General features: G+C 41.4%; 2 protein-coding genes across 2 annotated transcripts; both read right to left on the reverse strand.

Annotated features, from left to right (window-relative positions):
• Positions 1 to 2,894: 2,894 nt before the first annotated feature.
• Positions 2,895 to 5,297, reverse strand: LOC137298569 (uncharacterized). The gene is made up of 3 exons (XM_067830868.1): positions 5,258 to 5,297; positions 4,666 to 4,762; positions 2,895 to 4,398 (listed from the first exon to the last, which is right to left on the reverse strand). The coding sequence occupies exons 1-3, from the start codon at positions 5,295 to 5,297 to the stop codon at positions 2,895 to 2,897; spliced, it is 1,641 nt and encodes a 546-aa protein (XP_067686969.1).
• Positions 5,298 to 12,349: 7,052 nt separating this feature from the next.
• LOC137298570 (uncharacterized) lies at positions 12,350 to 14,752 on the reverse strand. The gene is made up of 3 exons (XM_067830869.1): positions 14,713 to 14,752; positions 14,121 to 14,217; positions 12,350 to 13,853 (listed from the first exon to the last, which is right to left on the reverse strand). The coding sequence occupies exons 1-3, from the start codon at positions 14,750 to 14,752 to the stop codon at positions 12,350 to 12,352; spliced, it is 1,641 nt and encodes a 546-aa protein (XP_067686970.1).
• Between the last annotated feature and the right edge of the window lie 2,312 nt (positions 14,753 to 17,064).

Consider the following 17,064-nt stretch of genomic DNA (forward strand, 5'->3'; position numbering starts at 1 on the left):
GGGGGGGGGGGGGGGGGAGCTACCATTTAATGTATTCCAAAGAAACGTATCTGGTTCACAATAATAGATTTAATAATTCGAATGCATTGTTGCACTAAACCGACTCTCGCCACCGCCACCAATCGAAAATTATTTCAAGCGAATCGCGTGTGTTATGTCCCTTGGGGCTCTCTCTACGAATATCTTAAAACGTTTCCGATTGAAACCAGTTCGGACAACACCGCGTGATGCAGTTTTCGATGTACAGGGCAATGGTGCAAATATTCTTTGTTTGGAAGTTGTTCGCCTTTTAAGTTTTACTTACAGATTTCAGGCAAGCCGTAAGGGTTACAATTGCATCAATAGAAAGCGAAAGTGGGTGCAAATGCCCAATATATGTATAATAGGCCAAAATATTGTTGAAATATGTGAAATTGTTCCTTTAACGTTTCCAGGCAAATGAGATCATGCATACTTTAATTCAGTATCTATTTGTTGTTTTTTCTGTATGTGTTCATGTGGGATGTCTTAACTCGACATTTAAAAGCATATATTTGCTGACTGGATTATCACTGGTTAATAGCAATTGCGTGGGTTTATTCTTAATTCAACAATTTGCTGGAGGAAATATTCATATGTTACTAGTATATACTTGGGGTAGGGATTTTAATTCGGTTTCTGGAAAACTTCAAGTCTGATGGACCTATGTTACCTGTCATTGTGTAAATGAGCTAGGTTGAAATATCATGTGAGAACAAAGAAACCAACAGTTTTGCTTTTTCATTGCTCCTCTTGTATTATTTTGAATTCCTTGTCGCCATATCGTATAAAGTCGCAAATATATCTTCTGGCGCATATGATATTGGAAAACGGAAATAAACAGATCATGCATTTGGGTACAGGAACAGTAGAGTATCGTTACATTTACTACCATATGCATGTACATATCTGTATTACCCTTACATTTGTCGATTTCTGGTTTGTCGAATATCCAGATTATGCGAAACCATGTTAGCGGATGTACGAATCGTACACCCTGTCAAATCTGCCACTTGACTCACTACGAGGATTGTACAAAAGACCTCGACCTTAAATGGAATAAGACTGCCAAGCAGCTTCGCTTCAAAATTTTCGAGTTGGCGTATAGAGTTATGGGTCTAAGCAGGGTAATGAAATTGTCGTCATAATTTCTTATTTGTTTGTTTCAGTAAAATGTTTCTGAATTTCACGCCTCGTATAATGAAATAAATCAAATTCAATCAATTAATAATGAACTAAGCCCCTTTATGTGACTGCTGACAATGTGATAGTCGATGCACATACAACGTATACGTTATTCTCTTATAATACTGATGTCGTTTTTAAAGGTAAGCCAAGTAAAGAAGTCTTAATGGTAACAAATTCACCACACGGTGTTTTGAAAGGGAGTGCAGGACTGTGAGAACCTTGTGAATTCCGTGTGTCTTGAAGTGTAGGAAATATTTTGTACACTAGTGAAGCATACTGTTTCAAAGAACTTTGTATTCCATAAATCTATAAACTTCACGTGACAGCGGGGTATTGAACTTATTTCTTTGTCGTGAAATCCATACCCATGGCAAGTACACTGTCTTCTTTCGTCATTAATTTCAAACCTTCTTCCCAGTTCCCTCATTAATGGATAATGGTTGTTCGGCGAGACAGACAGCCGACGTCGGTTATTCCGAGGGAAGCAGTTTATTGAAGAGACGTAAAATGTCTAGGGCTATAGCTTCCATGACAATATTTAGGATGTTTTGCAAACATATTTCCGGTGGTTATTTTTTCTCTCAAGTCTTGACTGGACCTAGTAACCTCAGTTAAAGAAATACCACTGTGATTCAGTAAATGTAAAATCATGCATGATGGGGAAGGTGGATTCGTCTAGTGGTTAAAGCGTTCGATCACCACGTCGAAGGTCGGAGTTCGCTTCCCCACGTGGGTACAACGTATAGAGCCCAGTATTTTTGAACCGATTTATGACAATATACTTTCTAAATGCCACCCAAAACGTAACAAATACTTTCATCACATGCGTTTTTTCTGGACGATGTATTTCGGCACACTGTAATACGATACCTCTTAATACAATACCTATTGGAATACATGTTAACCTTGATAAAACCCTTTTTTTAAAAAAAAAAGGATCAAAACTGTCAAAATAAGGAAAGTGGTCAACGACGCTGAAAGCTGTTAGTCGAACTCACCTAGTACCAAGAAAGCTTTAATATCAGCAACAAGTGCCCTTGTACGATTTGCCATATGATGTTTACTTTACAATACTTGAGTGTCAGGTATTACCTACGTTGTTACACGGGACAGAATAGTGGCTTGATTGCTTGGAAAATGCCTTTATGCATATAAAAGACCCCTTGCTTTGCGAGTGTCCACATCAAATACATTTGTTATAACTCGAATATTTGACGATATGAGCGAGCATTGGACGATCACATCGCTCTCTTTCATTCTTAGTAAAGACTGATTGAGTGACATTGTATAAATGAGGGTTTTGTTGCTGTCATTCAACAGGCAGACATCCCGGGCTGTACTGTTTTCATACCTCAGTATGGTAAGGTGTTACTAAGTACATGTATAGTGGCGCAACATAATATTAAAATAGTTTATTCAGAAGTATGCATAATTATGGGAAAGACGATACACATGAATAATGATGAGAATAACTAAATACTCACATGAATTACAACACCGATTCAACTGTACAAATGATATAAAAATATAAACCTGTGAATTATATAAATCGTTCAGAAAACTCATAAATAAGTCGTTTGCGCACAACACAAAGCTCCCCATCAACAAAACACACATCGGTTTACAGGGTGCATGTCTGAAATCCGGGGACAAGCACTGTCGTGTAGGTTTCACATTGAACACAGTGTTCAGGCGCTTCCTTTACACTTCTGTTGATGCCTCATCATGTTTCCAGACTGTGTGAAACACCGGCCACAAACTCCACACGCATATGGTTTCTCCCCTGTATGAAGACGACAATGTTTTATGTACGTGGAACAATCTGTGAAAGATCGGTCGCAGTCTTTGCATACATAAGGGCGGACTCCAGTATGGATGCGCATGTGTGTATGAAGCGATGACCGTTGAGAGTATGTCTTATCACACTGATTGCATTGAAATGTCTTCACTTTGTCCGACTTTACACGTGTTTGTTTAACGACCGGGGGTCGCCTTGTGTTGGTCTTTTCCGTATTTGCCGGGACAGAGGCGTTCTGGTTTGGGCTTTCTTGGAGAACCTTTGTGTGATTTGGGTCACGTTTCCATATTCGTTTTTGGTCAGTGATTGTTATCGGTGCTTTGGTTCCTTGTTCCATACCACTCTCTGTGTGTGAACTCTTCTTTACCCGTTTCTGTTTACTGTCCTTCTTGGGGGTGGTCGCCTTTCTTTTCTTAGTGGACAAATCAATAGCCTCCACCTGCACTGACATTGGAATATTCTCTCTTGACATGGCAGGTTGTTTCTTAGCGACTGCTTTCTTGGTTTTTGGCTTGCTTTGGGTTTCAAGGGGCGTAAAAGGCATGATTGAGGGAACTGTCTGGAAATGGGCGTTCCAGGACTGGCTATACGTTGGAATTGGAAACCGACTGTAGTCAGAACTACAGTCGCTACTAGACTTTTCCGGACTTGGGATAAAATTGGACTTGGATTGGACATCCGGTTTCACTGCCCACATTACATCTCTGTTTGTGTTCATAAATTTCACAGGAGAGTCCACCTCTTGTTTCACATTTACTGCCAAGTCAGCCTGTATGGCAGGAGAGGCCGACGTGCTAGTAGCTGATCGGACAGAGCGGAACGGTGAAGTACACACTGACGGTGAGGAAGATATGTCCTCAGGTTCAATCTTGATCTCAATGTCACTGTCTGGCAAGCCATAGTTTGATTTCTCATCACAGAAAGACGGCAGAAATTTTGAAACGCTCTTCTGGGAATCCTCGTCGAGAGAAATCACTGGTGTTATACCTGAGGATGACACTTCAGGTGTTTGGATCGCACTTCCGAAACTGTCGCAAGATTTCGAACTGTCATCGTCGAACACTGGAGATCTTTGAGAGTGTTTCGATTCTGGAGAAACTTGTACATTTTTAGAACGTTCGGATGACGTTGCTGAACCACAGGAGAGCCGCGACTTGGAGTCGGATGTCAGTGAAGACGAATAACCTTCATCGGATTGGGATTTTGCGAAAAATGGGAACTGTTCTTCCTGGTCGCTGAATGTCCCAGATCTTCGTCTACCTTCTTGTGGTGACGTGCTGTACGGCTGAAAAAGCGGGAATGGTAGCAGAGACCGCGGGCTTGTTTCCGGACTCACGCTCCGTCTCCGACTTGACCCCATCCGATGATGAAGAAGCTGACTCATCACCATTGCGCTGCGAATTCAAGGAGAAAGGGGTTACGTTTATGATGAATACCAAATTTATATATTATCAAAGAGAGGGTTCACCCACCCCCTCTTTTCCTCATTCTTCATATTACATAGCCTCCGGTGTTCTTGTTATTGAAAGTGGGGTATGCATGTCAGATTGTAATTTTGGTTTGTGATGGAATAGTAAGGATTACTTTTTAAAAAACTAAAATCACATCAGAAACCCATGGGTTGACGAGTGTATCGACGGATAGTAGGCTGGAGTACTCACTTGTGCTGGAAGACACAGAACGACTGGTAGTGGTGGTTCAGCACCTGACTCAGGTGGGAAGATATGGCGGGCACTGGTGCTCGGGAAGTGGGCGGACCTGGAAATATATTGGAACAACTGAGGAGCTGTTTCCCTGATATGTTCAATACATTCACGTTTATACAAACCATACGTCTATATGTAGCATAATGCGAGGCACGTGCAAGTGTGTAACCTGAATGTTCGGTATACTCTAGTTGCCAGCATTTTTATCTTCCGGTTTGTATTACGTCTGAATAAATGTATGGCACTTTTAGCAATGTATAGCAATATTGCAGCAACATAACAGTGGGGAACACCAGGCATGTGTTTCACGAATCGTACACATGTGGGGATTTAAACCCTTGCTTCTACATATTATTAGACAATCATTAAAACTAACTGATGTTGTTTACTTCGAAAATTTCAACAAAAAGGTACAAACAAGATCGTGAAATAGCCAACCAAGGAAAGTGCATGCCCCTTCGGCATAACTATGCCTACAGGTTACTATGGCATCGTTGCTGAACGGCAACAGCTGTGTTTGACGAAGCACCAGAACACCTATACTCACCAAGCATAAAATTTCTCCCCCGACAAACTCCGTGCGTCATAGTCCTGAATTAATGTAACATGAAACCCCAAAGCAGCACATTTATACAAACGTATCCAGGTGTTGACTTAAACATGTTTTTATAGACTGACAAGCATAGAATCCACGACTCTCATCTGGGCGGGCTTCAAACGTCAGAGCAACAGTTGAAACAACGTATGATAGGTACACGAGGTGTGTGGCTCCGCTGTTGACCAGAAGACTCACGTCTACAAAAACACTCTGACACGTCTCAACAAAAACAAGACTTAGTTTTATTCAAGCTTCTGTTAATCCTCGAAACTGGTTTCACTTTAATCGGATTAGAGGGTAAATGAGAGGACTGCTAATTGCCGCGGTGATTGTTTTATGTGGAGTTCGGCAAGGTGTTAGCTTATCCCATTGTGTGTTTGTGCGTCCAGCTTGGCACGTAACAATAGACTGTTTTTATTACAGATGATACAAACTTAAGCCACACTGTCGTGTTTTGAGCAGGGACTCGTTAGCTCGACTGATGCATGACGCTGGCATCTTCATTGTTTCAGAACGACCTTGCGGTAGTCAGTTGGAGCGCACGAGCATTTGATACTCCAGATTAATTCAGGTTCATGCTATATTACGTATTCCTTGTGGTTTCAACATATTGTTATTCCGTCAAAGCAAAAACCTCGATAGACGAACAAGCTTAGTGGCTTATTTAAACGCCGATCTAGTGCATTGCTCCAATAGCCGAATACATAACTAAAATAATCTGACAATAAAAGAACAGTACCGTGACAGAGTAACAGATATATGATTAAGTAATGGATATGCTCGTTATGGTGTTGGTTATGCCTATCACCAAAATCAGCTGCTGAAAATCATGATATATAGAACTTGTATTACGTTGAATATATTATATGAGAGGTGATAATCAACGCAAGTTTCAGAAATGAACCGGTGTAATCAGTTGAGATAGTTGCCACTATCTGTTGCTTAAAACGTATGTATTTTAAAAAATGCAGTAAGCAACCAGTCTGTTGCTTATCTGAATACTGCTGAGGAATAAAGTATCGATCGTAAGGAGAAAAACATGCCGTTAACAAACAAACAAAAACTTCTTGAAATGTTACGATCAATACCTGGAAATAGAGCCGCTTATAATATGAGAACAACTCGTATCACAATAGTCATTATGTGTTGAGCTATTCAGTGAGCCGCGACCGTATAAAGCAGCTTTAACACGGTATCCTTGAATGTAACATATTAGTTTTTTTCTCAGACAAAACATGTCTGTTGTATTGGCACCTGTAGTGTAGTGTCTGTCTGTCTGCTAATGACAATATGCAACACACGACCTCAACTCCAAACACCATGCACGAGTTCTGTCTCTGTCACATTAATTACACATACAGACAGATGTGACATTTGTACACATGACAAGTCATGATGGCTACTGTTCAGTGCAAACAAATTGCTTCCATTTTTCTCGGATGACTGGATCGGACGGAAACTGGTGCAAACTTAGATTGTCAGTTTTAAGTTCTGCCTTGTACTTGGACAAACGACAGGTAACCATGCAGAGAATGATCATGTATTTACAACCGAACATCTTTGTACACACACTTATGCGTATCTGCAAATAATGCAGACAATGAAGGTCTCCGTTACACCTGAGTACACGCCCACCCGCTGACTTGATTCGGTATCCCGGCTGCTGTTTTTCGAGGGTAGTGTACGAAATATTGCACTTTTGATTTGCGATGTTATATGGCATGGAGGAATGATAATTGTGATTTCATTATTTTCTTGGTTGCATGTAAACTTTAAGGAAACTGAAGATAAAACCTAATCAGCATGAACAACACGTGGTGCACGGTCAAATACATCCCCATAAGTCCACGTTCAGGGAAACTCACAATTGCGGATGCATGTGTATTAATCGGATGTTCCAAATGTCCCGGAGACATTTGGATAGATTAAATGGCGACTCCATGGTTGACATGATGAAAATCTGTATCCCAAAGGCGAGGTCCAGCATTTTTCGCCCAAAACCGATTCCATGACGACGCCTGAAAGTAAGGTGCTAAGTGACGTCGATGTACAGGTCACCAAACCACTGAGATGGAAACAGCTGGCTAAAGCATCACGTGTGTGTCATCCATAGAGTTACATTTAACGTACTTGAGGACGTTTATTTATTTTCATTATTGAGTACGTCTTATTAATAATGACTGACTTTTATGTTTCATAATCAAAGGCGTGAAAGTAACACATCATCAAATTATTATAGTTCCTGCTTGTTATAGAAACGTTTTGCCCAGAAAAGGGTTTAAGTACCGGAACATCCGCCTCGATGTACATGCAGCATGATGAAGCGTCTGCCCCGAGAGCTAGAGATCAGCGGTGCTTGGCTCTGTACAATGGATGTCAAGTATCATTTCATATTGGAAACACCGAACCATTTTTATATGTGCATCATGTGTACTATGAAGATAAATAGCTTACGTTCCGTTTTGAGATATTATAATGTTAAGAAAGAAGCACCGACCGGGAGACTGCATTTATACGACAGCATTGATTGAAGCGCCCTATAAATACCTGGTAACAGAGGCGCTGCATGGTGATCACGTTGTTGATGCGGCCGTCCCGTCGCGGGACAAGGCGGGTAGTAAGTGAATGACTGTTTGTTTCTCCTGTACCATAAAAAAATCCAGCTTTACATCATATGATCCGGTCTGGGATCAGTCTACAATCGTCGAAAAACTTCATCTGAAGTTTCTGAAACTCGTCTGTAATCTTAACGCGTCTATCCCAACTGACATGGTGTAAGGAGAACAGGGAAGGTGCTCTCTGAGACTTAATGTGATAAAGCGATTGATTAAATATTGGCACACCCTTGCTGTACCAGACAGACAGACAGACAGACAGACAGACAGACAGACATTTTATTCTGTAATAGGCCAGTGGCCCAAAATACAAACATAGGTATAATTAGAATTTACATGCGTTTATCTAAATACATCAGAATCTCTTATTTTCCCAACATTATATAAAAATAGGCATAAGTTTTGTATAGCATCTATTTTTTTATACATGCTGTACCTAAAGTATTAAACGTTAAATCAACTCACACTTTACACAACTTTGTTACACTAAAACACAGCACCGTGACTATCAAGATTGGTGGTTAAATATTATCGAAGGTACGTTAAATCATTTAGGTCATTTAAGCCATCGATGTTCATTAAAAGTATACTATCACACTTAAAATACTGACTGTGCCCCATCTTGTCATTTCGTTGTAAGCCGATGCTTTTGTACTCTTGCACCACCGCTGGGTGGTTAAAGGAGAGAATAAAGAACTTGAAGTTGAATAACGAATCATGCCGAACCAGCCTGGCTTCACATGGTGACATTTGCGTCCTCATTTCAGTTACGTGACAGGAATCCATACCAGGTACATTACCATGCATGAGCATATATTCTGACCAAAACTAGATTAGTTACACCACGTGTTCAAATGGGTGAGAAAAACCAAAAACAAAATCCAGATACTGTGTTGAGAAAAAACAAAACAGACCCAGTTATTATAATTACATCCTCTGATCTCTTCTGAGGCGGTGGGGTAGCCTAGTGGTTAAAGCGTTCGCTCGTCACGCCGAAGAGCCGGGTTCGATTCCCCACATGGGTACAATGAGTGAGGCCCATTTTCTGGTGTCCCCCGCCGTGATATTGCTGGAATATTGCTAAAAGCGGCGAAAAACCAAAACTCACTCACTCACTCTGATCTCTTCTCTTTCGTTAGGTTATCAGCGGGAATACCTCCCGTCTGAGAATGATCAACTATGCAGTATTTCTCACCTCATTAAGGATATAACGGTACCTCCTATCTCAGAGGATATCCTATATCTTCTAAACAACTGCTTTCACGCAGGATACTGTCTCACGTATGAGAGAATAACGTTTATTTTCCTTTTATAAATGGTATCAGTCGTGCGATAAGTAACAGTTGACGAGTAAAATCACAGGAGCTTTATGGCTTTAAACCACTCCTGGAAATGATGTTTTCTCTACACAATGCTCCAATATATTCGAAGCCGCACCCTGAGACTCAGGCACCTTATCTCCAGCACACAAAGTCAGTCGTCTAGCCCGCGAACCCGACGCGACTTCTATAAAAATGGAAGTCGGACAACTGGTAGCCTGATAAGTGTTGACTGGCACGGCTCCCTCGACCGAAAGGTATGATTAGACAATGCCATTTAGAAAGTGGTCAAATGTAACATAATGTCATGTGTGCTGGCGATTAGGTGCCTGACTCTGAGGGTGTGGGTTCGAATCCCGGATGGGACTCAACCAAAATGTGCAGGAATTTGTACCAAGAAAGTGTAATTCCAAATATGGCATTTATGTTACATTTGATCACATTTTAAATGACTTTGTATAATCACCCAACAGTTAACTGGTACTTGACATGGTGAGACGGCGTTGTGCTTTCCCCAACGCCACTCGATAGTGAAAAAGAAAAGCAGATGCACTCTTATGTCTATTTAGTCCAAGGTCAAATGCGAGAAAAGTCCTCATCTTTTAGGATCTCTCAGCAATGAAAGTGTCTCCCCGAACTTGGGATGCTGGGGTAGCCGAGTGGTTACAGCGTTCGCCCGTCACGCCGATAACCCGTGTTCGATTCCCCACATGAGTACATTGTGCCCATTTCTGGTGTCCCTCGCCGCGATATTGCTGGAATATTACTAAAGCGGCGTAAAACCATACTCACTCACACATCCTGTTCTTTGTGTGATACCCCCCGACCTAAAAAAAAACAACAACATCGTGCTGACACTAGCTACAGAATGTATCAGGTTACTAAAAACAAACAACATTTACCCCGCTGTTGAAACGGATGTGTATTACCCACATGGTCTAATGGACGTTGAAAAACACTGGTGTTCAACGTGGTTCATCTATCAATAACTCGAGTGTGATACGTTGTACAAATGAACAGATTTATAACTGCAAACCAGCTTTGTGCTGGCAGAAAAAAAAAATGTATAAGGGAGAAAACCCTTCACACCATATCCCGTCTCTTAAAATACTGCTTCAAGTAGAAATAGGATGCGCCTGAAAATATTGCACATTATCTAATTGCATATCCTGGGTATAACAACATTAGACAAAATCCAGAAGTGCTGCACTTAAGGTTTTGATTAATATTAAGTCAAGTCCCTGTTTTGGGCGCAAACAGCCTCTTGCTGGCCCACGTCTTTCAGGTCACAAAATCATACTGAAGATGAACGTCAAGATCTATTGTTTAATTTGTTTGTTGTTTACCACCGTCGTACTCCAGTTAAATGGTAACCGTCTGTAAGTAATCAAGTCTAGATCAGTGAATCCAGTGATCAACATCATGAGCATCGACCTGTGCAATTAGGAAACGATGACGTGTGTCAACCAAGACAACCCGTTAGTCCTTCCCGACAAGCAGGAGTTGTTGAAGGTCAAATGTAACCCGGATCTTCGCGGCTTCATGATTAATTGTCCACAGTAGTTAATGAAAGAGATCGTTTAACGCCATTATCCTGTAAAAGACTGGTTGACTTGCTCCAGGCGTGTTGCAATACCGAGAAAGTGGGTTTTATCATGCCACGCGCTGTCTGTGTTGCAGGCTGGAAGTTTGTTACTTTACTGTTAGGAGTTCACAGTAAGTTACTGAACACAGTAATGTTTCTGATTCTTTTATTGGTCTTTTAAGACCAATTCTTTATCTTCAGTTTGGGTATCCTTTCTTCTGAACCTTTAAAAGTAGGACAGTGATTTTCTCGTACAGTGACATACGCAGGTCGTACTTATGTAACACGCAGACATGTGACTGGTCCATCTACAGATTAGTCTTGTAGTGTTTGCTCAGAGCGAAACAACTTCGCGATGCATGCTCGCTACCTTACTTATGTATTCAAGTGATGTCAGTCCATGTATCGTGACTAGAATATCACAATACAGACTATAGCTGAGCAGTTTGTCGATATTTGATACAGTAAATGTACCAGAAATGTAGCCATGTGTCTCGAACCTCACGTCTAAATCCAGCCAAGGACAGCATGAACTGCTGAAGATCAACTCTAATCCAGATCTCGACTGTCGAGTACCTTTGTTATATGTTTAATACTTGGGCATGGTTGCGGGTGAGAGCTCCACTTAAATATTATAAACCATGCGTTTCAAGATATTCACTGTCTGGCTAGCTATTCTCGAAACGTTCGTAGCCCTACAAACTAGCTAGCCATGCTCTTTTCTCCGAGATGTGGCGTAGCGGCATTCCACTACAGCGCAAATATTAGCACCTTGAAATAGTTTTGACATTAATGAAATTGGATCAGAGAGGGGATTCGACGACATAGCCCCCGAAAGGCTGGTGTACATTACATCAGTCTGTGCAATACTTGATGAGACACACTTGTGAATCAGTTGTGGTTGGTGTCTCTCGGAATACATGGCAGGGGGTAGCCAAGTGGTTAAAGCGTTCGCCCGTCAAACCCACATGGGTACAGTGTGTGAAACCCAATTCTGGTGTCCCCCGTCGTGATATTGCTAGAATATTGCTAAAAGGCGGCGTAAAACTGAACTCACTCTCTGTCATGAATACAATACAGCTACGCGACTTGTAATACTTTCAGATAACACTTTTACACTTTCCAGTATTTCACAATCATAACTCATCTTTAAAATGTGATTAATTATTAGATTGTAAATAAGTATAAACTAACGAACAATATTCTTTAGGCACCATAAATAGTCTGAAAATAGAAGGCGCACTATTTCTTTTTTAGTATGCATAATTATGGGAAAGACGATACACATGAATAATGATGAGAATAACTAAATACTCACATGAATTACAACACCGATTCAACTGTACAAATGATATAAAAATATAAACCTGTGAATTATATAAATCGTTCAGAAAACTCATAAATAAGTCGTTTGCGCACAACACAAAGCTCCCCATCAACAAAACACACATCGGTTTACAGGGTGCATGTCTGAAATCCGGGGACAAGCACTGTCGTGTAGGTTTCACATTGAACACAGTGTTCAGGCGCTTCCTTTACACTTCTGTTGATGCCTCATCATGTTTCCAGACTGTGTGAAACACCGGCCACAAACTCCACACGCATATGGTTTCTCCCCTGTATGAAGACGACAATGTTTTATGTACGTGGAACAATCTGTGAAAGATCGGTCGCAGTCTTTGCATACATAAGGGCGGACTCCAGTATGGATGCGCATGTGTGTATGAAGCGATGACCGTTGAGAGTATGTCTTATCACACTGATTGCATTGAAATGTCTTCACTTTGTCCGACTTTACACGTGTTTGTTTAACGACCGGGGGTCGCCTTGTGTTGGTCTTTTCCGTATTTGCCGGGACAGAGGCGTTCTGGTTTGGGCTTTCTTGGAGAACCTTTGTGTGATTTGGGTCACGTTTCCATATTCGTTTTTGGTCAGTGATTGTTATCGGTGCTTTGGTTCCTTGTTCCATACCACTCTCTGTGTGTGAACTCTTCTTTACCCGTTTCTGTTTACTGTCCTTCTTGGGGGTGGTCGCCTTTCTTTTCTTAGTGGACAAATCAATAGCCTCCACCTGCACTGACATTGGAATATTCTCTCTTGACATGGCAGGTTGTTTCTTAGCGACTGCTTTCTTGGTTTTTGGCTTGCTTTGGGTTTCAAGGGGCGTAAAAGGCATGATTGAGGGAACTGTCTGGAAATGGGCGTTCCAGGACTGGCTATACGTTGGAATTGGAAACCGACTGTAGTCAGAACTACAGTCGCTACTAGACTTTTCCGGACTTGGGATAAAATTGGACTTGGATTGGACATCCGGTTTCACTGCCCACATTACATCTCTGTTTGTGTTCATAAATTTCACAGGAGAGTCCACCTCTTGTTTCACATTTACTGCCAAGTCAGCCTGTATGGCAGGAGAGGCCGACGTGCTAGTAGCTGATCGGACAGAGCGGAACGGTGAAGTACACACTGACGGTGAGGAAGATATGTCCTCAGGTTCAATCTTGATCTCAATGTCACTGTCTGGCAAGCCATAGTTTGATTTCTCATCACAGAAAGACGGCAGAAATTTTGAAACGCTCTTCTGGGAATCCTCGTCGAGAGAAATCACTGGTGTTATACCTGAGGATGACACTTCAGGTGTTTGGATCGCACTTCCGAAACTGTCGCAAGATTTCGAACTGTCATCGTCGAACACTGGAGATCTTTGAGAGTGTTTCGATTCTGGAGAAACTTGTACATTTTTAGAACGTTCGGATGACGTTGCTGAACCACAGGAGAGCCGCGACTTGGAGTCGGATGTCAGTGAAGACGAATAACCTTCATCGGATTGGGATTTTGCGAAAAATGGGAACTGTTCTTCCTGGTCGCTGAATGTCCCAGATCTTCGTCTACCTTCTTGTGGTGACGTGCTGTACGGCTGAAAAAGCGGGAATGGTAGCAGAGACCGCGGGCTTGTTTCCGGACTCACGCTCCGTCTCCGACTTGACCCCATCCGATGATGAAGAAGCTGACTCATCACCATTGCGCTGCGAATTCAAGGAGAAAGGGGTTACGTTTATGATGAATACCAAATTTATATATTATCAAAGAGAGGGTTCACCCACCCCCTCTTTTCCTCATTCTTCATATTACATAGCCTCCGGTGTTCTTGTTATTGAAAGTGGGGTATGCATGTCAGATTGTAATTTTGGTTTGTGATGGAATAGTAAGGATTACTTTTTAAAAAACTAAAATCACATCAGAAACCCATGGGTTGACGAGTGTATCGACGGATAGTAGGCTGGAGTACTCACTTGTGCTGGAAGACACAGAACGACTGGTAGTGGTGGTTCAGCACCTGACTCAGGTGGGAAGATATGGCGGGCACTGGTGCTCGGGAAGTGGGCGGACCTGGAAATATATTGGAACAACTGAGGAGCTGTTTCCCTGATATGTTCAATACATTCACGTTTATACAAACCATACGTCTATATGTAGCATAATGCGAGGCACGTGCAAGTGTGTAACCTGAATGTTCGGTATACTCTAGTTGCCAGCATTTTTATCTTCCGGTTTGTATTACGTCTGAATAAATGTATGGCACTTTTAGCAATGTATAGCAATATTGCAGCAACATAACAGTGGGGAACACCAGGCATGTGTTTCACGAATCGTACACATGTGGGGATTTAAACCCTTGCTTCTACATATTATTAGACAATCATTAAAACTAACTGATGTTGTTTACTTCGAAAATTTCAACAAAAAGGTACAAACAAGATCGTGAAATAGCCAACCAAGGAAAGTGCATGCCCCTTCGGCATAACTATGCCTACAGGTTACTATGGCATCGTTGCTGAACGGCAACAGCTGTGTTTGACGAAGCACCAGAACACCTATACTCACCAAGCATAAAATTTCTCCCCCGACAAACTCCGTGCGTCATAGTCCTGAATTAATGTAACATGAAACCCCAAAGCAGCACATTTATACAAACGTATCCAGGTGTTGACTTAAACATGTTTTTATAGACTGACAAGCATAGAATCCACGACTCTCATCTGGGCGGGCTTCAAACGTCAGAGCAACAGTTGAAACAACGTATGATAGGTACACGAGGTGTGTGGCTCCGCTGTTGACCAGAAGACTCACGTCTACAAAAACACTCTGACACGTCTCAACAAAAACAAGACTTAGTTTTATTCAAGCTTCTGTTAATCCTCGAAACTGGTTTCACTTTAATCGGATTAGAGGGTAAATGAGAGGACTGCTAATTGCCGCGGTGATTGTTTTATGTGGAGTTCGGCAAGGTGTTAGCTTATCCCATTGTGTGTTTGTGCGTCCAGCTTGGCACGTAACAATAGACTGTTTTTATTACAGATGATACAAACTTAAGCCACACTGTCGTGTTTTGAGCAGGGACTCGTTAGCTCGACTGATGCATGACGCTGGCATCTTCATTGTTTCAGAACGACCTTGCGGTAGTCAGTTGGAGCGCACGAGCATTTGATACTCCAGATTAATTCAGGTTCATGCTATATTACGTATTCCTTGTGGTTTCAACATATTGTTATTCCGTCAAAGCAAAAACCTCGATAGACGAACAAGCTTAGTGGCTTATTTAAACGCCGATCTAGTGCATTGCTCCAATAGCCGAATACATAACTAAAATAATCTGACAATAAAAGAACAGTACCGTGACAGAGTAACAGATATATGATTAAGTAATGGATATGCTCGTTATGGTGTTGGTTATGCCTATCACCAAAATCAGCTGCTGAAAATCATGATATATAGAACTTGTATTACGTTGAATATATTATATGAGAGGTGATAATCAACGCAAGTTTCAGAAATGAACCGGTGTAATCAGTTGAGATAGTTGCCACTATCTGTTGCTTAAAACGTATGTATTTTAAAAAATGCAGTAAGCAACCAGTCTGTTGCTTATCTGAATACTGCTGAGGAATAAAGTATCGATCGTAAGGAGAAAAACATGCCGTTAACAAACAAACAAAAACTTCTTGAAATGTTACGATCAATACCTGGAAATAGAGCCGCTTATAATATGAGAACAACTCGTATCACAATAGTCATTATGTGTTGAGCTATTCAGTGAGCCGCGACCGTATAAAGCAGCTTTAACACGGTATCCTTGAATGTAACATATTAGTTTTTTTCTCAGACAAAACATGTCTGTTGTATTGGCACCTGTAGTGTAGTGTCTGTCTGTCTGCTAATGACAATATGCAACACACGACCTCAACTCCAAACACCATGCACGAGTTCTGTCTCTGTCACATTAATTACACATACAGACAGATGTGACATTTGTACACATGACAAGTCATGATGGCTACTGTTCAGTGCAAACAAATTGCTTCCATTTTTCTCGGATGACTGGATCGGACGGAAACTGGTGCAAACTTAGATTGTCAGTTTTAAGTTCTGCCTTGTACTTGGACAAACGACAGGTAACCATGCAGAGAATGATCATGTATTTACAACCGAACATCTTTGTACACACACTTATGCGTATCTGCAAATAATGCAGACAATGAAGGTCTCCGTTACACCTGAGTACACGCCCACCCGCTGACTTGATTCGGTATCCCGGCTGCTGTTTTTCGAGGGTAGTGTACGAAATATTGCACTTTTGATTTGCGATGTTATATGGCATGGAGGAATGATAATTGTGATTTCATTATTTTCTTGGTTGCATGTAAACTTTAAGGAAACTGAAGATAAAACCTAATCAGCATGAACAACACGTGGTGCACGGTCAAATACATCCCCATAAGTCCACGTTCAGGGAAACTCACAATTGCGGATGCATGTGTATTAATCGGATGTTCCAAATGTCCCGGAGACATTTGGATAGATTAAATGGCGACTCCATGGTTGACATGATGAAAATCTGTATCCCAAAGGCGAGGTCCAGCATTTTTCGCCCAAAACCGATTCCATGACGACGCCTGAAAGTAAGGTGCTAAGTGACGTCGATGTACAGGTCACCAAACCACTGAGATGGAAACAGCTGGCTAAAGCATCACGTGTGTGTCATCCATAGAGTTACATTTAACGTACTTGAGGACGTTTATTTATTTTCATTATTGAGTACGTCTTATTAATAATGACTGACTTTTATGTTTCATAATCAAAGGCGTGAAAGTAACACATCATCAAATTATTATAGTTCCTGCTTGTTATAGAAACGTTTTGCCCAGAAAAGGGTTTAAGTACCGGAACATCCGCCTC

The sequence above is a fragment of the Haliotis asinina genome, chromosome 10 (genome assembly GCF_037392515.1).
Source record: "Haliotis asinina isolate JCU_RB_2024 chromosome 10, JCU_Hal_asi_v2, whole genome shotgun sequence".
In the NCBI taxonomy this organism is placed as follows: Eukaryota; Metazoa; Mollusca; class Gastropoda; order Lepetellida; family Haliotidae; genus Haliotis; species Haliotis asinina.